Source organism: Etheostoma cragini, chromosome 15, assembly GCF_013103735.1.
Source record: "Etheostoma cragini isolate CJK2018 chromosome 15, CSU_Ecrag_1.0, whole genome shotgun sequence".
NCBI classification, from domain to species: domain Eukaryota; kingdom Metazoa; phylum Chordata; class Actinopteri; order Perciformes; family Percidae; genus Etheostoma; species Etheostoma cragini.
Genome location: NC_048421.1, coordinates 1,907,930 through 1,926,358, shown reverse-complemented (window position 1 = coordinate 1,926,358; position 18,429 = coordinate 1,907,930). Strand labels below are relative to the sequence as shown.

Here is an 18,429-nt window from a genome sequence, read left to right as displayed (position 1 = left end):
TTCTGTATTTCGAGTACAGCCCCTTTAACAGTGACCTGTTCTCCAGTTTCATCACAGAGTTAGGAATACGATTAAAAAAGTTAAACTGAGGAATCCTTTATCTGCTGACTTGATATTATTAGATGAGGAATGGATTGTAAACATGTAAACTTGATGAGAAAAAGAACTACAAATATGTCGGACTCTGTTTTTTTCCCCACTGTAGAGCGTTTGATCGTCTCTGAGGACATAGTGGTTCTGACACTGGCTTTGAATTCCATATCTTTGTGGCGTGTGAGGTAAAAAATACAAAAGGACGTCCAAGGTAGCTTATCATCGAGGCTCTACTTTCCACTCTTCTTGATGTACTTCAGTTGTCTGTGAAGGCGGGATTGTCTGCCTCTTCATCCAAGCTCACAATCTGTCTCTGAAAAGGACAGAAAATGAAAAAGATGTCGGATTACTTTAATCAGAATCAGTATCAGAAATACTTTATTGATCCCCGAAGGGAAAACTCTGTGTTGCAGTTGCACAAATAGCATGAATATCAGACTAGAAACATAAATAAAGAAATATAAGGAGTGTGGATGTGTAGGGTATTTACATAGTTAAAAGGAATATTATGAGACAGTATGTTCATTATTAACATAATTAAGGAGTTGCAATGGTGAAAAGTAATAATAATAATTATAATAATAGTAACAGATGAGTATTGCACACATTTCAGGCCAGTGATATTGCACAAAACAGATAATATTGTCCAGTTTCAACCTCTCTAAGTGTGTGTGTGGGTGTGTGTCTGTGTGTGTGTGTGTGTGTGTGTGTGTGACACATAGAGGGAGGAGTTATAAAGTTTGACGGACACAGGCAGGAATGACTTCCTGTCACTGAAAGTGCTCCTGTGATTTAGCAGCAAGTCACGGAGTGGGTGCGAGACATTGTCCAAGATGGCATGTAGTTTGGACAGCGTCCTCTTCTCCACCCCCACAACGTCACTGTCCTTACGGATCAGTTTGTTGAGTTGTTCTGTTTTGGGGGTGGATCTGGACTCTCTGTTGGTGGTGTCAGAGAAGAGACACCACCAACAGCGTACCGTGCATGCTGATTACAACAAACAATAAATTCAAACAGTCTGAAGTGTAGACTGTGGATGAAACTAGACTCACTTTTGGGTAAGAGTACCCGTCGAGGCTGTTGCTCCTCCAGATGTGCACTTGGTCCTCAGTTGTCTTCTGATAGACGGGGTTGTCGAAGTGAATGGTGTTGGTGATCTTCAGCCTGTAGTTCCTCCACAGCAGCACGGCACCAGCAGCCACCAGACAAACGATCGCTACGGGAGGCAGACACGGGGACAGAGGTCCAGAGAAAGAGTTAAGCATGATGGTTGACAATGTTTTCATTTAAAAACATAGATATATATTTTCTGAAGACGAAGCTGGCTTTGCAGAAACTCACCCAGAGGTAATGCGATGTACAGAGCTATCGGGGCGTCGGAGGCAGGGTTGGGGGCAGCTGCAGCTACTTCAGGATGAAAATCTGAAGGAAGGATTAGCACAAGAAAAGGATGTTTAATATATTTTAATATAAGAATGTTTTAATTACACATGGTGCTGACCTGCACTGTCTACATTAAGTACCTTTACATGTATACTCATTCTCTGCTTCTGACTGGCTAGTAGTCCTTACCTAGCTACTGTCAGGGCCTCATACTCTGCTTCTGACTGGATAGTAGTCCTTACCTAGGTACTGTCAGGGCCTCATACTCTGCTTCTGACTGGCTAGTAGTCCTTACCTAGGTACTGTCAGGGCCCTCATACTCTGCTTCTGACTGGCTAGTAGTCCTTATCTAGCTACTGTCAGGGCCTCATACTCTGCTTCTGACTGGCTAGTAGTCCTTACCTAGCTTCTGCGTATGTTCGATACCCAACAAATATTGAACAGAAGTGAGATGTCTCACTCTAGAGCTAAAACAGAGAGCTCAACACACAGGGTGAAAAGAGGAGCTGCAGCTATGTGCAGTATGACTAAAATAAAGTGTTTTTTGCAAATTAAACCATGTAATCATAGTCTGTTACAACCTCTTAACACAATTATGAACCTGAAACTGAGCACAATCTGAGGTCTTTAATTTGATACGGGTCATGAAAACGGCATATTACATCTTGATATTCATCATAACGCCAACCATTTCAAGAAGGTGGAATGAAAGACGGAGGCTGCATTCACACTGTGAAATTACAATCTATTACTGGTGGAAAACTTTGGAAAATTCCTCGTTTACATGGCTGCATGATAAGCAGGAATATTAGTGGAATATTTACTTTCATTAGCCTTGTAAACAGCTTAGTCTGAATATTGTCTTTTTCATAATAATGGCAGAAAACAGAATATTATGTGAATGTAAATGTTGTTTTATGTCAGAGCTGAGCACAATGCACTCGTACAAACTTGAAACATAAAACTTAAAATGGTCAAAAGGAATTTAAACCATCTACACAATTTAACTACTTGACAAAACATCATGGTACTTGCCTGGAGAGGTGACTGGAGTCCCTGTCGTGGTCTGGAGAATTTTAGGGTTCACCGGCTGGGGTGACGCGGGCCTTGGCTCAGGTGTGGTGGTCCTTACAGGAGGCTTGATAGTGCTTGGCACCAGCTTGACTGCAGGGCTGGTGATAATGACGGGCACTGCGGTGGTGCGGACCAGGGGCTTAGGTGTGGTGCGGACCAGGGGCTTAGGTGTGGTGCGGACCAGGGGCTTAGGTGTGGTGCGGACCAGGGGCTTAGGCGTGGTGCGGACCAGGGGCTTAGGCGTGGTGCGGACCTGGGGCTTAGGTGTGGTGCGGACCTGGGGCGTGGTGACCCGGGGCGTGGTGCTAGCTGGCACTGGGGGCCGACGTGGGGGGTCGGTTGCAGGAACACGAGGCTGCACGGGAGCTGCAGGTGTTGGAACAGCTGGTGAAGAACACAAAAAGAGGAGAAGTGAAAGTCAGAAATACGAGCGTGTGAACTATTAAATATTATATTCATTTAGAAGACAAAAATTTGGATCATTTACATACCAGGTACACACGTCCTCATGTCCCTGGCTAACATCATGTTATCGGGACAGACGCAGGTGTATTTGGGGGGATGTCTACCCACTTGAGGAGCTGCCAGGCACAAGAAGGTACAGCCGGATACCTGGCACCAATCCCTCCCTGCAATGGAAAAACAGGAGGACGTTTTACTGTAGTTTAACTGCTTCATGTATTTTGAAGCCATTGTCAACAATGTCATAAAGCAATCGTTTCTGGGAAATACGCTTAAGATAGATGAGAAGATTGACACTACTTACATGTCTGTGCACTATATATAAACTAATAAGTTTAGCTCAAGCTTAGCAGCTTAGCACAAAAACTGGAAAAGGGGTCACCAACTAGCCTGGCTCGGTCCAGCGGTAACCAAATCCACCGACCAGCTCCTCTAAAACTCACTAACTAGCTGGAAACATAGAGTAACTAGTTAACACGCTAAGCACCTCCTTTGGTTAGCCACTTATTAATCTGCAGACATGAGAGCGGTATTCACCTTTTAAAAAACTCTCCGCAACAATTAGCATACAGTGTTGCCTAACTTGGCTACCTTCTTGCTGAATTAAGAGACTTCTCAGAACCTCTGAGCAACTTTATTTCTAAAAAGATGGCAAGCTACAAATTTAGCTACCTCAATGCTATTAAATTGTAACCAATTTCCATGAAGTAATCAATGTCCACGGCTCTTCTGCCAACAGCACAGGATCTCTCACCCTCTCCTCTTGCATTGTGTAACAGGCAGTCAGCCACCACAGCCTCTAAACTGTATGCAAATGTTACAAAATGATGTTGCCAATATGCAAATGAGGTGTCATCTTGCAACTTTATTCACCCCTAAATTTAAACTGGCATCTCTCCAGCTACCAGTCCACACTATGTGCAACTTTATTTCTAACAACCCCCCAGTTATCAACCCAACTCCCTACAGACTGAGCTACCGCCCCCCCCTAGCTACAACACTGCAGTGCACACACGTGTGTGAGCCCGTTTTTGAACAGCAGGTGTCTTTGTTGTGTCTCTTACCGGCAGTTTGCTTGAGGTTATGGAAGAGAATGATGTCTTCTGGGGATGTCAGGTGCTCTGCCACTGGCGTGATGTCTTCACCAGTCAGCCGGTTTGCACTGAGGATGGCGTTGTTACTGACGTCTGTCCAGAACACTTTTTCCTAGAAGAACAAATTAACCCAGACGTGAGCATGTAAGAGACTTGGGACAGAGTAATGCCAATGAGAAGTACTATTTATGCGTGAAGTGAGGAGACACTTTTTCTTGAGTTTAAACCCTCCCCTTAGGTCGTAGATTCAGAGTACCTAGATTGAAAAGTCCCTTGTTACATGTGGATTAACTCGCCTTCGTCTGCACATTGCTGCTGTAGTATTGTGTAATATTGTGTTCTGTACATTGTATGTACAAGAACGATTTTTGTCTTATTGTGTTTTTCTTTGCATTCACGTGTACTTCTTTTATCTTGTGCTCCTGACTGCCTAAACTAAAGTTTCCCCTCTGGGATAACAAAGTGACTGAACTGTGCTGTTGTATTGACATATATTCGTAACAGTTCATCAGGTGGTTTCACAACAAGTACCTCAAACACAGCGAGGCCCAGTGGGTGAGCCAGCCTGTGCTCGTCAACGATGATGGTGCGTCGCCCACCGCCCTGCACGTCGATGCTGGAGAGGGTGTGCAGCTTAGAGTCCACCCAGTAGAGCCGCTGGTTCACCAGGTCTGGGGGGGAAGGAGACAGGGTCAGAACACTGACTTTCACATGAGTAATAGATAAAAACAAACAAGACGAAACCAGAGAGACGCGGCATGCTAGAGTTTACCGAGTGTAATTCCATTCGGCCACACAATGTTGTCAGTGACCAGAGCGGTGCGGTCTCCTCCGTTAAGACCCGCCTTCTCAATCTTAGCGGGATTCCCCCAGTCGGTCCAGTAAATGAAGCTAGAAGGACATAGATATGTTGTCAATAAAACACAGAAAACTAAAATACATCAGTTAGAAAGGACACAAATGAAGACAGGAGTCAAAAAAGGACTTTTGCATGCACACTAATAATCTGAATTTGATATGTAAACAGCACTTTCCATGTGGATATTCCGAATAAGGCCTTTTTTGGAATTTAGCATTTTCAGATTAAGACCTGTGTGATGTGCCGGTTTTATTCAGGTTTTAGAAACATTGTGTGGACATGTAGACAGCAGATTCAGAATCTACATCTCAATCAGTATTGTAAAGCACTGCCTGGAAGGCACTAGGATTAGGCAATGGCTATGCTTAGGGTTAAGGTTAGGTGCCTGGCCAGTGTTGCCTGGAAGGAGACGTTAAGGGCTTAAAACACCTTTTGAGTTTAGTTGGAATATTGTCTTTTTCGCAATAAAGGCCAAAACCAGATATTATGTGCATATGAACGTAGTCACTGGGCTTTTCTTGTCATTGTTAGACGTACTTGCTGTGGGGGTCGACCACAATCCCGCGAGGTTTGGACAAGCCTTGTTGGAAGAGAGTCTTGCGGCGGCTGCCGTCAGCTGTTGCCACGCTGACGCTGCTGCGGATGCTGTCCGTCCAGTACAGGTTACCGTGGATCCAGTCGTACGCGATGCCTTCAGGGGCATCGATGCCGCTGGAGATCACCACGCTGTGGTGAGCGGGGTCCTGGGCCGAGTCCATCTGAGCCCTGGATTGAAAAGTGAGGAGCCGGGCGTCAGGAAGGAATGGGAAAGAACAAAAAACACTGCTTTTCTTCTGATTTCAGTTCCTGCCCACCTGTAGATCTTCTTCTGGGAGATGTCCGACCAGTAGATCTCTTTGGCTGCCATGTTCATGTCGAGAGCCACGACGTTCTTCAGGCGGGGGATCACTCTGGTGTACTCGCTTTTGTCCAAAGTCATCTTTCGGACTTCGTGACGGTTGGTGAAGAAAAGGTAGGCGATTGTACCTAAAATATCAGAGCGGACAAGTGATTTTTTTAGTAATTTTGTGGGAATATTTAAAGGCAAACTGAAATTTGATTTGTTTTTCTTCACACATCAAACAATTTGTCCCAAAATTACACTAATGGTTCCTTTCAACACTCTTCACAAGTGAAATAAAGGATCAGATCTTGACGTTCATTGTGTTTTATTCAATTTCATAGCACTATCCTGACTAAACTTTGACATATCTGTGATAATCCATTGCCTTCATTACTCTGATCTTAACTTTTAGTCAAATCAATCAAAATGTTGGCTTTTTTCTAACACAGAAATTAGATAATTTCATATAAATGAGGTTTATTGGGTGTAAAACTAGTGCTAAAAAGTTGGTTCTAGTGTTGAATATTCTGTTGCTAATGGAAAAAAAGTGTAAACACGTAAAAATAAAAATAAAAAAGCAAGCAAAACAAAGGGAAAAAAGTGACAAAAATGTCCACACATTGTCTGTAAAAGTGTTAATTATGACCTGGGAGGACAACACAAACCGGGTTTGGGTAAAACAAACTTACAAACATACACAACCCCCATTCAAAAAGCTACAGCTGCAAAGATTAATGTCAACTATTAAATTAATTGCCAACGTTTTAGTAAATAATGATTTAATTATGGTTGGATTACTTACATGTACACGTCTTGCTTTTTTTACGCGCATGTAAATTAAGGAAATTATGAATTATGTTATCTCTTTCTCCTTTTTTTTCAAGCTTTTTTTCTATTTTGTTGGATAGGTCTTCTTCAAACTGCTGTTGTGTTTTTTATGTGGAATTTGACACGCTCAAAATAAATAAATAAATAAATACCAACTGTTTTGTCAATTAGTCATTTTTTTATGAATAAAAAAGTTTAAATTCTCTGATTCTAGCTTGAAATAAGCAAAAGTTTAGAGACTTCACATTTCAGAAGCAGCCTTGCACAGACTAATCCACACTAGGAACACACGAGGGAGCTCAATTTATTATTTTCTGATGATATTTACCAATGGCCTTGCAGGCTTTGGTTGCCGGGTCGACCTGGTAGCCCTCCTCACACTGGCACTTGTAGCTGCCAATCAGGTTGATGCAGATCTGGCTGCAGGTGTCCGGGTTGGCACACTCATCGATATCTGTGTCAAAGAAAGGAATAAAAATGAAATGAAACGCACATGACAGTGCAAAGACACAGCGTGCTGAGTCACTGCGTGTGCCAGATTTACACTAGCGGTCAAAAGTTTGGGGTCACTCCCAAATGTCCATTGGACTCCATTATAGACAGAATCCCATCCCAGATCGGTTGCCTTGTTTTTTTTAACCATGGCAGTTTCCAGATTACATTATGTGCTTACATCATTGCAAAAGGGTTGTTTACTGTTTTCTTAGTTATTTTTTTAAAATAATATCAGATTAGTAAACAAAATGTGCCTTTGGAACATTGGATGAATGGTTGCTGATAATGGGAAATGTAGATATTGCATTAAAGATCAGCCCCCCCACCCAGATCAGCTGGTATCCTGTCTATAATGGAGTGGAATGGACATTTGTAAGTGACCCCAAACTTTTGACCGGTAGTGTACGTGATCCCTCTGGATCTGGCGGCACCAACAGGGACATGGAAACGGTTGCGTCAGAGTAAACAGACTGCAACATTATCTGTTAATCTGAGAGAGAACATTCTGGATCAACAGAAGTACATTTCCAGGATAAAGCCTGATATCCAGCCTTTGAGTCTGGCTTTAGCTTCCGCCCTCTGTGTGTCGCCGTGTCCTTCGCTATGGGAACCAGCCATTGAGCTAGGGAGCAACAATGGTTTTGCAGAAGATTTGGATCTTCAACAACAGGTCCTGCTCGGTTCTTTCAGTAAGTGATTGTAAAGATTTACAAAAGAATATGTTTACGGCATTTCCTCTCTATCTGGGGCGTTTTGGGACCGGTTGGTGGGATTACTGTGGAGGAAATCCACACGGTAATGAGGTGTAACCATGTATCAGCTGATTCAAATAACTCACGGTGCTGCAGTGTGTCAACAGTTAAACTTCATTTATCTTTTATGTGGCGCATCTCTTGCCGGGAGACTGTTTAGCAGAGCCGGCGCCGCTGCAACCCGAGCTTAGCAGAGCCCGTGATTGGTTTAAAGCAGGGGTCCTCAAACGCATCACTGAAAGGTCTGCATGTAAAAAAAATTCTAACTCAGGGGTCCAAAATGATTGGCAATAAAAAAAAAAAACACTATACCGTCAAGTTGAGTACTCAGTGGTAAACTTTGGTACCAATACCACTACCTTTGTAGCATACTTTCTCTCTAATAACACTTTTTTTTCCAGATGTAAAAATAAGTCCAGAAGTTGCAACTACAGTCCGTTATGCTACTACTGTATGTTCAACGTCACAAAATATATCTAAAAATAGAAAACCTTACAATTCATGAAAGGTTTTGCATTTGTAACGCAAAGTACGGACCCGGGTTGACTTGTCGTTCGGTCCAATTGCGGACCTTGGTCCAGGCTTTGAGAAGCCCTGGTTTTAAGAAACGGCATTTTTCTCCTATCCCAGAATGCATTTGTGGTGTAGCCAGACCTTAGTCCCCATCACTGTGGAGAGTGAGCTGGCAACACGAGACTAAGAGAAGATAAAAGAGCATTTTTAAGTGTAACTGTGTGGCAGGGTGTTACCTTCACAGCGCTTTGTGTCAACCAGGTGAAATCCAGGACGACACAGGCACTCGAAGCCAAGCTTCAGGTCATTGCAAATATGCGTGCAGCCTCCGTTTTTGTACAGGCACTCATTAGAGCCTGCAGTGGGAGTAGGAAAAGGTTAACCATCTTTCTCTTCTGAGGATGTGCAGTCACTAGCAATTTAAAGCTGCAGACACCCTCATCAACACGCAAGTAGTAATTAACGAGACAGTTATGCATGAGACGCCGCGGTGCTCACCACATTCCCTAAGAGGCTCATCTGACCAATCCCTGCAGTCCCGGTGCTTGTCACACACCTTCTCCATGCTGATACACTCCCCGCTGCGGCACTTAAACCTGGTCGGGCCCTCACATTGGGTGGCTGGTAAAAAAAACAGAAGATTCAACTTCAGACACATACTAGAGATTGTTTTATTGAACTGCCAGCAGCCACGATAGGAAAGGGTAGAGGAAGAGATCGGTACCGTTGACGCAGCCAGCCTCATCACTCATGTCCCTGCAGTCGTACCGATGGTTGCACTGGCGGCTGCCGTGGACGCACGTGCCATCGCCGCACTCAAACTCGTCAGGACGGCAGGTGGGAAGTGCTAGAGGGACGGTAGAGACAGGTAGAAATGTGAGAACAAGAGATGATGAAACTACTGACAGCATATAATTAATAGGGGGCGGGGGGGGGGGGGGGGGAATAATCGATACAGCATAGTATCACGATATTTTCAGTGGAAATACTGTATCGATACACAGGCGCCAAGTATCGATCTTTTATTATATATGTGTTGGTCAGTTTGTCCCATTTTGCAGCAATAACATTAAACAGGACACAAAGAGAAACCCATTTCCCGATCCTTCCCCCATCCGATGGATACCGGGACTATAGTCCTGTGATTTACAAGTTTGCTACGTCACAACTTATTCAGCAAAGCTGTTTCCATCTCCCATTTTGCGCATCAACTCTTTTCGAAAAATGCAAAAACCACCTCAAAAAACATCTTTGGGAATTTTGCCGTTTCCATTATCATTTTCTAATCCGGGACTTCAAAAGGTGCACGTAAATACGGTGATGGAAACATGACACATCAAGAGGATAAGAAGGATTTTTTTGTAATCAGACTCACCACACTCAGCTTCGTCTGATTGGTCCAGGCAGTCGTCTCCTCCGTCACATTTCCAGCTGCCGTGGATGCACTCTCCGTTGCCGCAGCGGAACTCCAGGGACGAGCACTGATGGGCGGGAGCGGAGTCGGGCGCCTTGGTACCGCAGTTCAGGGGCCACTCGTCGGAGCCGTCCGGGCAGTCGATATCGCCGTCGCAGCTCCACAGGCGGGGGATGCAGGCGGTGCTGTTGCACTGGAAGGACCCGGGGCTGCAGCTGGTGACGGGGCACGAGACCTCATCGCTGCCGTCGTCGCAGTCGGCCTCGTCGTCACACACGAAGGAGGACGACACACACTGGCCGTTCCCACAGCGGAACTCGGTGCCTGTGCACTTCTTCGGCGCTAAGGGGGAAGACACATAACGGGACGGTCAGAGGACTGAAAGACCTGGAACTAGACCTAGAACCAGACCTGGAACTATACCTGGAACTAGACCTAGAACTAGACCTGGAACTAGACCTAGAACCAGACCTGGAACTATACCTGGAACTAGACCTAGAACCAGACCTGGAACTAGACCTAGAACCAGACCTAGAACCAGACCTGGAACTATACCTGGAACTAGACCTAGAACCAGACCTGGAACTAGACCTGGAACTAGACCTGGAACTAGACCTGTCACAATTCTCCATATTCACAATTGTATTTGACATTCAATTTATAACATTTGAAGAAAAACATTTGTTAATCATTTCTGGGGCATTTTTGGTCTTTAATTGACAGGACAGCTGCAGACAGGAAAGGGCGGGAGAGAGAGAGAGGGGGAAGACCTGCAGCAGAAGGCCTTAGGTTGGATCCGAACCCTGGGCCGCAGTGGTAAGGACTGGGCCTTGGTACATGGGGGCACACGCTTTACCAGGGGAGCTACAAGGGCGTCCCATAATTTTTTTCTACAGGGACAACAATGCCATAATAGATGGCAGAAGGGTGCTTAGCAACAACAATTTTGAGTTGAGTTTTCTCGTATTGCAGTTGATTGCACCATTAGTTTACTGTGATGCACCTGAAGGCACCATGGAGTCCCATCGGAGCCCACATGCTTTTCCTTTGTTTGCTTATAAAACTCCCTCAAGTGGAAGGCTAAATGTTGCCACGCGGCTACACTGTCTGTTGTTTTAGGTGGTGGGGATGGAGACAAAAAGCGGTACTTTGGGGAATCGCCAATCCGGCTTCGGATTTCAAAATCAAAAAACAAAATCCAAATCGAAAGCTCATTTCAATCGATTTCCAATTTAAACCGTGACAATCCAACAGGAGCACTTCATAGCAGGGAGAGGAGAGAAGGAAGATGTAGATTCTGAAATAAATAAATCACATACGATTGAGGAAACAATAAGACAGATGTGTGTGTGTCGTGGACTCGGCTTACCACAGCCGTCTTCATCAGCTCCGTTCTCACAGTCGGCTTTTCCATCGCAGCGCCAGGAGCTCGGGACACACTGGTTAAGGCGGTCCGTGCAGCTGAACTCTGTCGGCTTACAAGTTCTGGCCACTGGAAGTGAAATACACAGAAAAACCATAACTCAGACTATAAAACCATCACACTGAGGGATTGTGGGTAGGGCCAGGTGTGAATGCATTGCCATATCGCGTATATTGTCATGTTGAGTGATGCGCGATACTCACTGCAGGTACCGGGGAGCTCATCGGTGCCGTCGCTGCAGTCATCCGCGCCGTCACACACCCATCTGGCCGTGATGCATTTCCCGTTCCCACACAGGAACTGGTTGCTTCCACATGTTGTCAAAGCATCTGTAACAGAAACAACAAAAAAGTGTCATTGCTTTACTTGTCATCTATCAGGGGCCCATACAGAACGGCTCCTCGTAAACACCAACATGGCTGCAGATGAACAGAAGTGAAGTCAGATTTCTGCAGAACATGCTAGCCGCTGAGGGAAGCTCATAGGGACTGCAGTGCTTTGAGCTAGCTGCTAATGCTAGCATGGAAAAATGCTCAAAATGAAAATGATAATATACTATTGTTTGAAACAGGGATGCTTCTAAGGATGTAACGCTACACTGTACTCACGATCTGATTCCGGATCCAATTGTGAATCTTTCACGCAGTTGCTAGTAGCCAAGGAGGACACGGAGGATTAAAAAAACATGATGGACTCCTCAAAAGAGGCCATTATCATTATCTAATTTCACTGAATCTTCTTAGCCATAATTACAAATCCAGAGAGAGCTGTGTGGGGCGGATAGCCTTAAATTAGCTTTGTAGCAACTTATTTGCCAACGTCTTGAATGTAACGGACGTACATTAATATCAAAAGTTACACACTAAAATATGTACTACTGGTCAAACGTTTGGGGTCACTTAGAAATCCCCATTGCACTCCGATGTAGACAGAATACCAGCTGAGATCAGTTTCATTGTTTATTTAACCAGGGCGGCAGTTTTCAGATTACATTACGTGCTTACATAATTGCAAAAAGGGTTCTCCAATGTCTTCTTAGTTATTTCTTTAAAATGATGAACCAAACAATAAACAAACAATGGTAATCTATTGAGTGGTTGGTAAAAAATTGAACATTGACACAGCGATGTGCTTGGTGGACAATAAAGGTTCATTAATAGAGAGATCTCATTTTCCAGTCATTACATTATAGATAGATAAATTACCGTATCACAGCAGCTTCAAGACAGACACAAGACCACACATTTACTCAAACATATCCATACGAAGAAGTTAAAATACAAAAATATAAACAAAGCAGAGTTACTTTGCGCATTATAGAGTCTGATAGCAGCTGGTACGAAGGCTTTCCTACACCGCTCCGACTTGTTATTACGTTACGCTGGCCGAAATGGAAGCTCATCTGGAATGAGTTCATATGCTGAAGACACAGAGTCCCCGTCCCAACCCCCATCTTTAATGGACCTGATGAAGCCAGTGAACCAGAAGGAGCGATTAGACTGTACATCAGAGACACAGCATGTCAGGAGAAGGTACCAGAGGCCATTCCTGCCCCCCCCCAGGGACTCTAAACCCTGCATGGCCACCTGTTTCTGAACGTGTCCAAAGGGAGGGGTTTCCCTCCAGCGGCTAGGCAGCTAGCATTAATAACAGCAGTTAGCATTAATAAGAGACTCATACAGTGAGTGTAGAGCTGCGAGAATTAAATGACACTAACATGCAACTTATATTGCAGCCAATCAGCTTCCAGCAGTGTTGTTATTGCGAGTCTCTTTCTGATTGCACCACAGACATAAAACAGATTTACTCTTCAGCTCTGTGCAAGTTGAGCAACACTTGGCTTGAATAAACATTTCAGATGTTTCAGGACTCGGATGTGACGTTTTTGTGTTTGATATCGAGATTTACTGGAGGTCTTCACTTGTCTTCATAATGGTTTTAACCCTTGTGTTGTCGTCCTGTCGACCATGCAACTTTTTGTTTTTCTGGGTCAAAATGGAAACCTTATGATTGTCTCTTTCAAAACCTTTGCTGCTTTCCCCCCGGATGTTTTTGTCATTTTTTTCCAGTGCCTTTTGCCGTTTTTGTGGGTTTTTTTGTAGTGACTTTATTCAATTGTCTTTCATAAAAAAGTTACGTTTTTTTCTAAAAACTTTGGTCGAAAGACACTTTTCTGATAATAGTTTTTTTATATTTCAACATGGGTTGAATTTGACAACACAAGGGTTAAAAAGGTTTCCCAAAGTCCTAAATTGAACCTGCGGAAGCCCTGTTTAAATTAATCTCCACCTACTTTGACAATTGGTTTGAGAAAATATACTCTTATGTCAGCTTGTTAAATGTGAATATCTTCTAGATTCTTCTCTCCTCTGTGACAATAAACTGAATATCTTATAGAAACGAGACATTTGAGGACATCATTTCGGGCTTTCTGGGAACACTAATCCACATTTTCATCCTTTTCTGACATTTCAAATACCAAACAACTGATCCATTTACTGAGAATATAATCGACAGACTGACGACAAACAAAGATTCTCTTTTTAATTCAAATTAAGTATTAATGTGTAAGTACTTACATTTTCTTAGGTCTGTGCCCTAAAAGACAAATTTAGAACGTGAATTATGCATTGCTATGACTGGCTGACAACATTAACCATCAGTCAGACATCTGCTGCCACCACGGCTGATGAGAGTCTGCTTTTTATCTCTTACAGGTTGAGAGTTAAACATTTTTCACCACTGTTGTAGTATTTTATGACTCCATATTGATGTAAACTAATGGGTAATTAAAGTGAGATGAACAAACCAAAGACTTTTTTTTGACAAACCTATGGTGGCTTATAGAGGCAAACATTATGGACTATGGTGATATTTCATACATGCATTCAACCTCCCAGTGTCTTCATGCTTTGGACACTGTGTTTCATGGAGCCTTGAGATTCACCACAACCTTAAAATCTCTCTCTCATCACTGTTTGCTGTGTTCTCGGGTCGGGTGGTTCTCCCTCTCCATTCGGCGTTGGAAGCACTGGCGTCTGTTTATTTCTAAGGCAGTATTAGGACTTCTTCCTCCTTATCTGAACACTTCCATCCTCCCGAGGTCTGCAGGGACACATATCACCTGCGCTCACAAGATCTGGTTTTCCTGACAGTCCCTAAAGCCAGCCCTGACTTTGGCAAAAAGGCTTTTATTTTGTAGCCCCATGTGCATGGAATCAGCTTCAGAATGAAGTCCAGTTGAAGGAGTCGGTCTCATTTTATTCGTTTAAAGGCTTTTTAAAAGGACCTTGCAGAAAGGCAGTCTGGATGTCCCTGTTTTTATATTGATGTAGGACCCTGGTTTTTTTATGATGACATTATTGAATATGATGAGAGTGTTTATGTATTCACCGGTAAGTGTCTCTGTGTCTCTGTTTTTACCGGTAAGTGTCTCTGTGTCTCTGTATTCACCGGTAAGTGTCTCTGTGTCTCTGTGTTTACCGGTAAGTGTCTCTGTGTCTCTGTGTTTACCGGTAAGTGTCTCTGAGTCTCTGTGTTTACCGGTAAGTGTCTCTGTGTCTCTGTGTTTACCGGTAAGTGTCTCTGTGTTTACCGGTAAGTGTCTCTGTGTCTCTGTGTTTACCGGTAAGTGTCTCTGTGTCTCTGTGTTTACCGGTAAGTGTCTCTGTGTCTCTGTGTCTCTGTATTTACCGGTAAGTGTCTCTGTGTCTCTGTATTTACCGGTAAGTGTCTCTGTGTCTCTGTATTTACCGGTAAGTGTCTCTGTGTTTACCGGTAAGTGTCTCTGTGTCTCTGTATTTACCGGTAAGTGTCTCTGTGTCTGTTTGAAACTTTGCTGCTGCCACTTGCCAGGGCACTCTTGTAAAAGTGATTTCTTCTTTTGTTTTATCCTGGTTAAATAAAGGTTTGAATGAATGAATGAATTAACTTAAACGGTAACAGGTTTCATTAACTACTACTAATCGGTATTAGCCTTGAAAAACCAGTATCGGCCGATCCCTAATGTATTTATGACTCGGTGTGAAAGGCTCTGGATTATTGCCCTTGCCATTAAAAAGGTTTTATGTTGACAAACCGGGTCTTATCAATAGGATATCCGCGTAGGTACTACAAAAGAAAAAGTACACAGTAAAATACACTCAACTTGATTAACTGAGCGAGATTTCAAACATTACTTTTCCCTGAATCATGGAACTTATCGACTCTCCAGATCACTTCCCGTTCCCTGAAACCGATGACGCGTTACCCAAATCCAAGTTCATGTTGGTTATTTACTCAACGGGCTCAGGAGGGTCAGTCCCCGAAAGACAGCCTGTCCCAGACGTGGCAGCAGTATTGATCCGAGTACAAACGTGCTTCAGGAATAACATGTTTGTGGCCCGTTTGGCATAATATTTGTCTTGAGAGGGTGATAAAACATAATAATGTTAACATCGCCCTCTCATTATGTATGAAAAATGCTGTATAAATAAACTTGTTGATTACTAATAATAATACAAGTCTGCCTTGAAAAACCAGGATCAGCCGATTCCTACTTTTATCTGGTTTAAGGGTTTTTCTTGCTTGTACAATTTACAGCATTAAGTCCCAGAGAATCTCTTTTATATGAGAGCTAGATGTGTTTTGTAATTGACATTTCCCAAACCTAATTGATATGAAATTGGAAATGTAATCGCCCGGGAGTTTGTGTAAATGCGCGGTCCCCAGCCCTGTCTGCCTGTGACAGGTGAGGAAATGTGCACGGGCGACAACAACCAGTTCCAACATGTTTCACCACACACCTTTTCCCAGAACCAGCATACTGGGAACAGGTCGGCGGGTGGAACTCCAGGAATGTGTCTGCTGTTTGTATCGGAGGAGGACGGCTTCCAGTCATTACAGCCATGGAGGACTGGGGCAAAACAATTACATCTCCAATTAAAACCAATCTTTGTTTGAGTGATCTGGTGTTTATTGTACAAAAATCCTGAACTTAATCTTTCCATGTGTTAACCCTTATGTTGTCCTCGGGTCAAATTTGACCCTTTTTTAAAGATTTTTTTAAATCAGAAATATGGGATGTTGAAATAAGCAGAGAAAATTTTGGAAAAGTGTAAAACAACGTTGAAAAAGGGATGAAAAGTGACCAAAACATCTGGAAAAAGCTAGAAAAACACTGAGTAGGGACAAGAAAAGTAGGACTAGATTTTTCTGCTGTTGACGGGAAGGCAACACAATAAATCTTTAAAGTTAAATATTGCAATATAACGTTAGTCCTTTTAAAGCTATAGTGCCTAATTTCTGTCGCCCCCATGAGGAATTCAAAGTAACAACAACAACACTGTCAGCGCATCCACTGATACAAGCCTTCCATTATCACGCACCCCCTGTCCTCCCTCACACAGTTGCTAGTAGCCACGGAGGACACAGAGACATCAGCCAAATCGCCCATGTTCCATACAACGCACTTTGTAAGTAAAATGAAGGATCACTTCACTACTTTCATTACATTTTGGGTTTTATTCAATTATATAAAATTTAAAAAAGAATAATTAAATAGTTTTAAAACAGTATATAATGACTAAACTTTGACATAAACCACTCTGTGATCCAATCAACATCCTCTGGTCTTCAACATTAGTCCAAATAATTCATAATTTCAGCTCTTCTGACTCAAAAATTAGAAATCATTTCATATAAATGAGCGTTTGTTGACCATGAATTTGTAGAATGAGTGTAAAAAGGGTGTAACAAGTGTGTGTTAGTGGTGTAGAGTAGGGTGGTAGTGGGGGGGGAAACGTTAAAAAAAAGGGACAACAACCTTTTTTAAAGCGTAAAAAACATGAAAAAGTGTTCATTTTCAAAACAACACTGGTATACAAACTATTTGGGGGGGGTGATTTCTTTATGGAAAAATTAACTTGGTGCATTATACATATATATATATATGAAAAAACATTTTTGCTTCTTGTTTGTACAATTTAAAGTATTCTCCAAAAATCTGTTTTATATCTGAGCTAAAAACTCTGAAACTCAAGGGATGCTGTCACTCACTTCAGCAACATGGGGCGTTGCAGGTAATACATGATGGGGGGGGGGGGGGGGGGGGGGGGGCTAAACTCACAACAGGCTGGATATTGCATCATATAGGTGGAGTAACCTACAGAGAATGCATCTAAATGTTCTCATAATAGTTGTTTCTACATTTACATGCAATAAGGATTCAAAAATAAAAAAAGATGTAAAGCAAAATAAATGCATGGTTGTTATTATGGGAGAATGTGAGGCAGAGTGGAGGGGAACTCATCCATTATGAGAGGGAGAGATTTGACCTACATTGTGTGAATAATTGCCCCCCCACCCCCAGCACCACGACCACCACGTTGCACCCGAGCACTGCCAGAGGACAGGAGTGGGCAATTTACACCCACACGGAAAAAAACACACACAAAATATCCTACTCATAATCTTACTTCAAAACATATTTCCATTAAACATCATCAAGCTGACGCGCAGACGGCTTTTACCTTTGTTTGGCGCAGTTAAAAACGCCGCTAATTAATGACATCATTGCGCAATTGCACAAAAGCTGAAATGAAGAATTTGGACTTACTCGTCTGAACGAGGGAGAAGAGGAGAAACACCAGAGCCGCGTGACACGGCCGTGCCATGTCTCTCTGCTGCTTCGTCTTAGCTGGAAGTTGCATCCACACTGCAGTTAGTCTCTGATGAGGGGGGGGGGGGGGGGGGGGGGGGGGGGTAGTTAGAAAGTTTCTGTAACACCAAACGCTCGTGCTGCTGTATCAGAGATGCTGAGGAGGGATGCTCCGGACACTGATCTGCTTTACAACATCAGACCCATTTCAATGTGGTCAGCGTGGGGGGGGGGCGGGGCCGACAGGGGGGGCGGGGTCTGGACTGGTGGCGTGATCCCTGAGGCGAACAGCCCCAACAATCGGGAGGCGGAGCCCCGTGCACATGGATCTCATATGAGGTTAACCCTTTCAGGAGAGGCAGGAGAGACGCGCGCACACACTCAAACTATGCATGCGTAAATGGGTCGTAGCGGGGATTTGGGAGACCCGGATGAGTGTTTCTTAGGGGCCCTAAAGTCGTTTAAGGTCAAGGTTAAATCATGTAGGTCTCTGGGCCAGAGGGCATCATGTGACGTGCC

At 43.5% G+C, this 18,429-nt stretch overlaps 1 protein-coding gene across 2 annotated transcripts; it reads right to left on the bottom strand.

The window, feature by feature from the left end:
• On the bottom strand, positions 1 to 18,091 carry ldlra (low density lipoprotein receptor a). 2 transcript variants are annotated; one of them, XM_034894545.1, is made up of 19 exons: positions 17,869 to 18,091; positions 11,477 to 11,602; positions 11,220 to 11,342; positions 9,812 to 10,192; positions 9,161 to 9,283; positions 8,935 to 9,057; positions 8,673 to 8,792; positions 7,005 to 7,130; positions 5,820 to 5,991; positions 5,503 to 5,730; positions 4,879 to 4,997; positions 4,638 to 4,777; positions 4,077 to 4,218; positions 3,042 to 3,179; positions 2,861 to 2,934; positions 2,512 to 2,803; positions 1,435 to 1,515; positions 1,146 to 1,309; positions 1 to 406 (listed from the first exon to the last, which is right to left on the bottom strand). In XM_034894545.1, the coding sequence occupies exons 1-19, from the start codon at positions 17,960 to 17,962 to the stop codon at positions 350 to 352; spliced, it is 2,823 nt and encodes a 940-aa protein (XP_034750436.1). In that variant the 5' UTR covers positions 17,963 to 18,091; the 3' UTR covers positions 1 to 349. The 2 variants fall into 2 exon arrangements, with proteins under 2 accessions (XP_034750436.1, XP_034750435.1); XM_034894544.1 differs by having other exon boundaries at positions 2,512 to 2,934.
• Between the last annotated feature and the right edge of the window lie 338 nt (positions 18,092 to 18,429).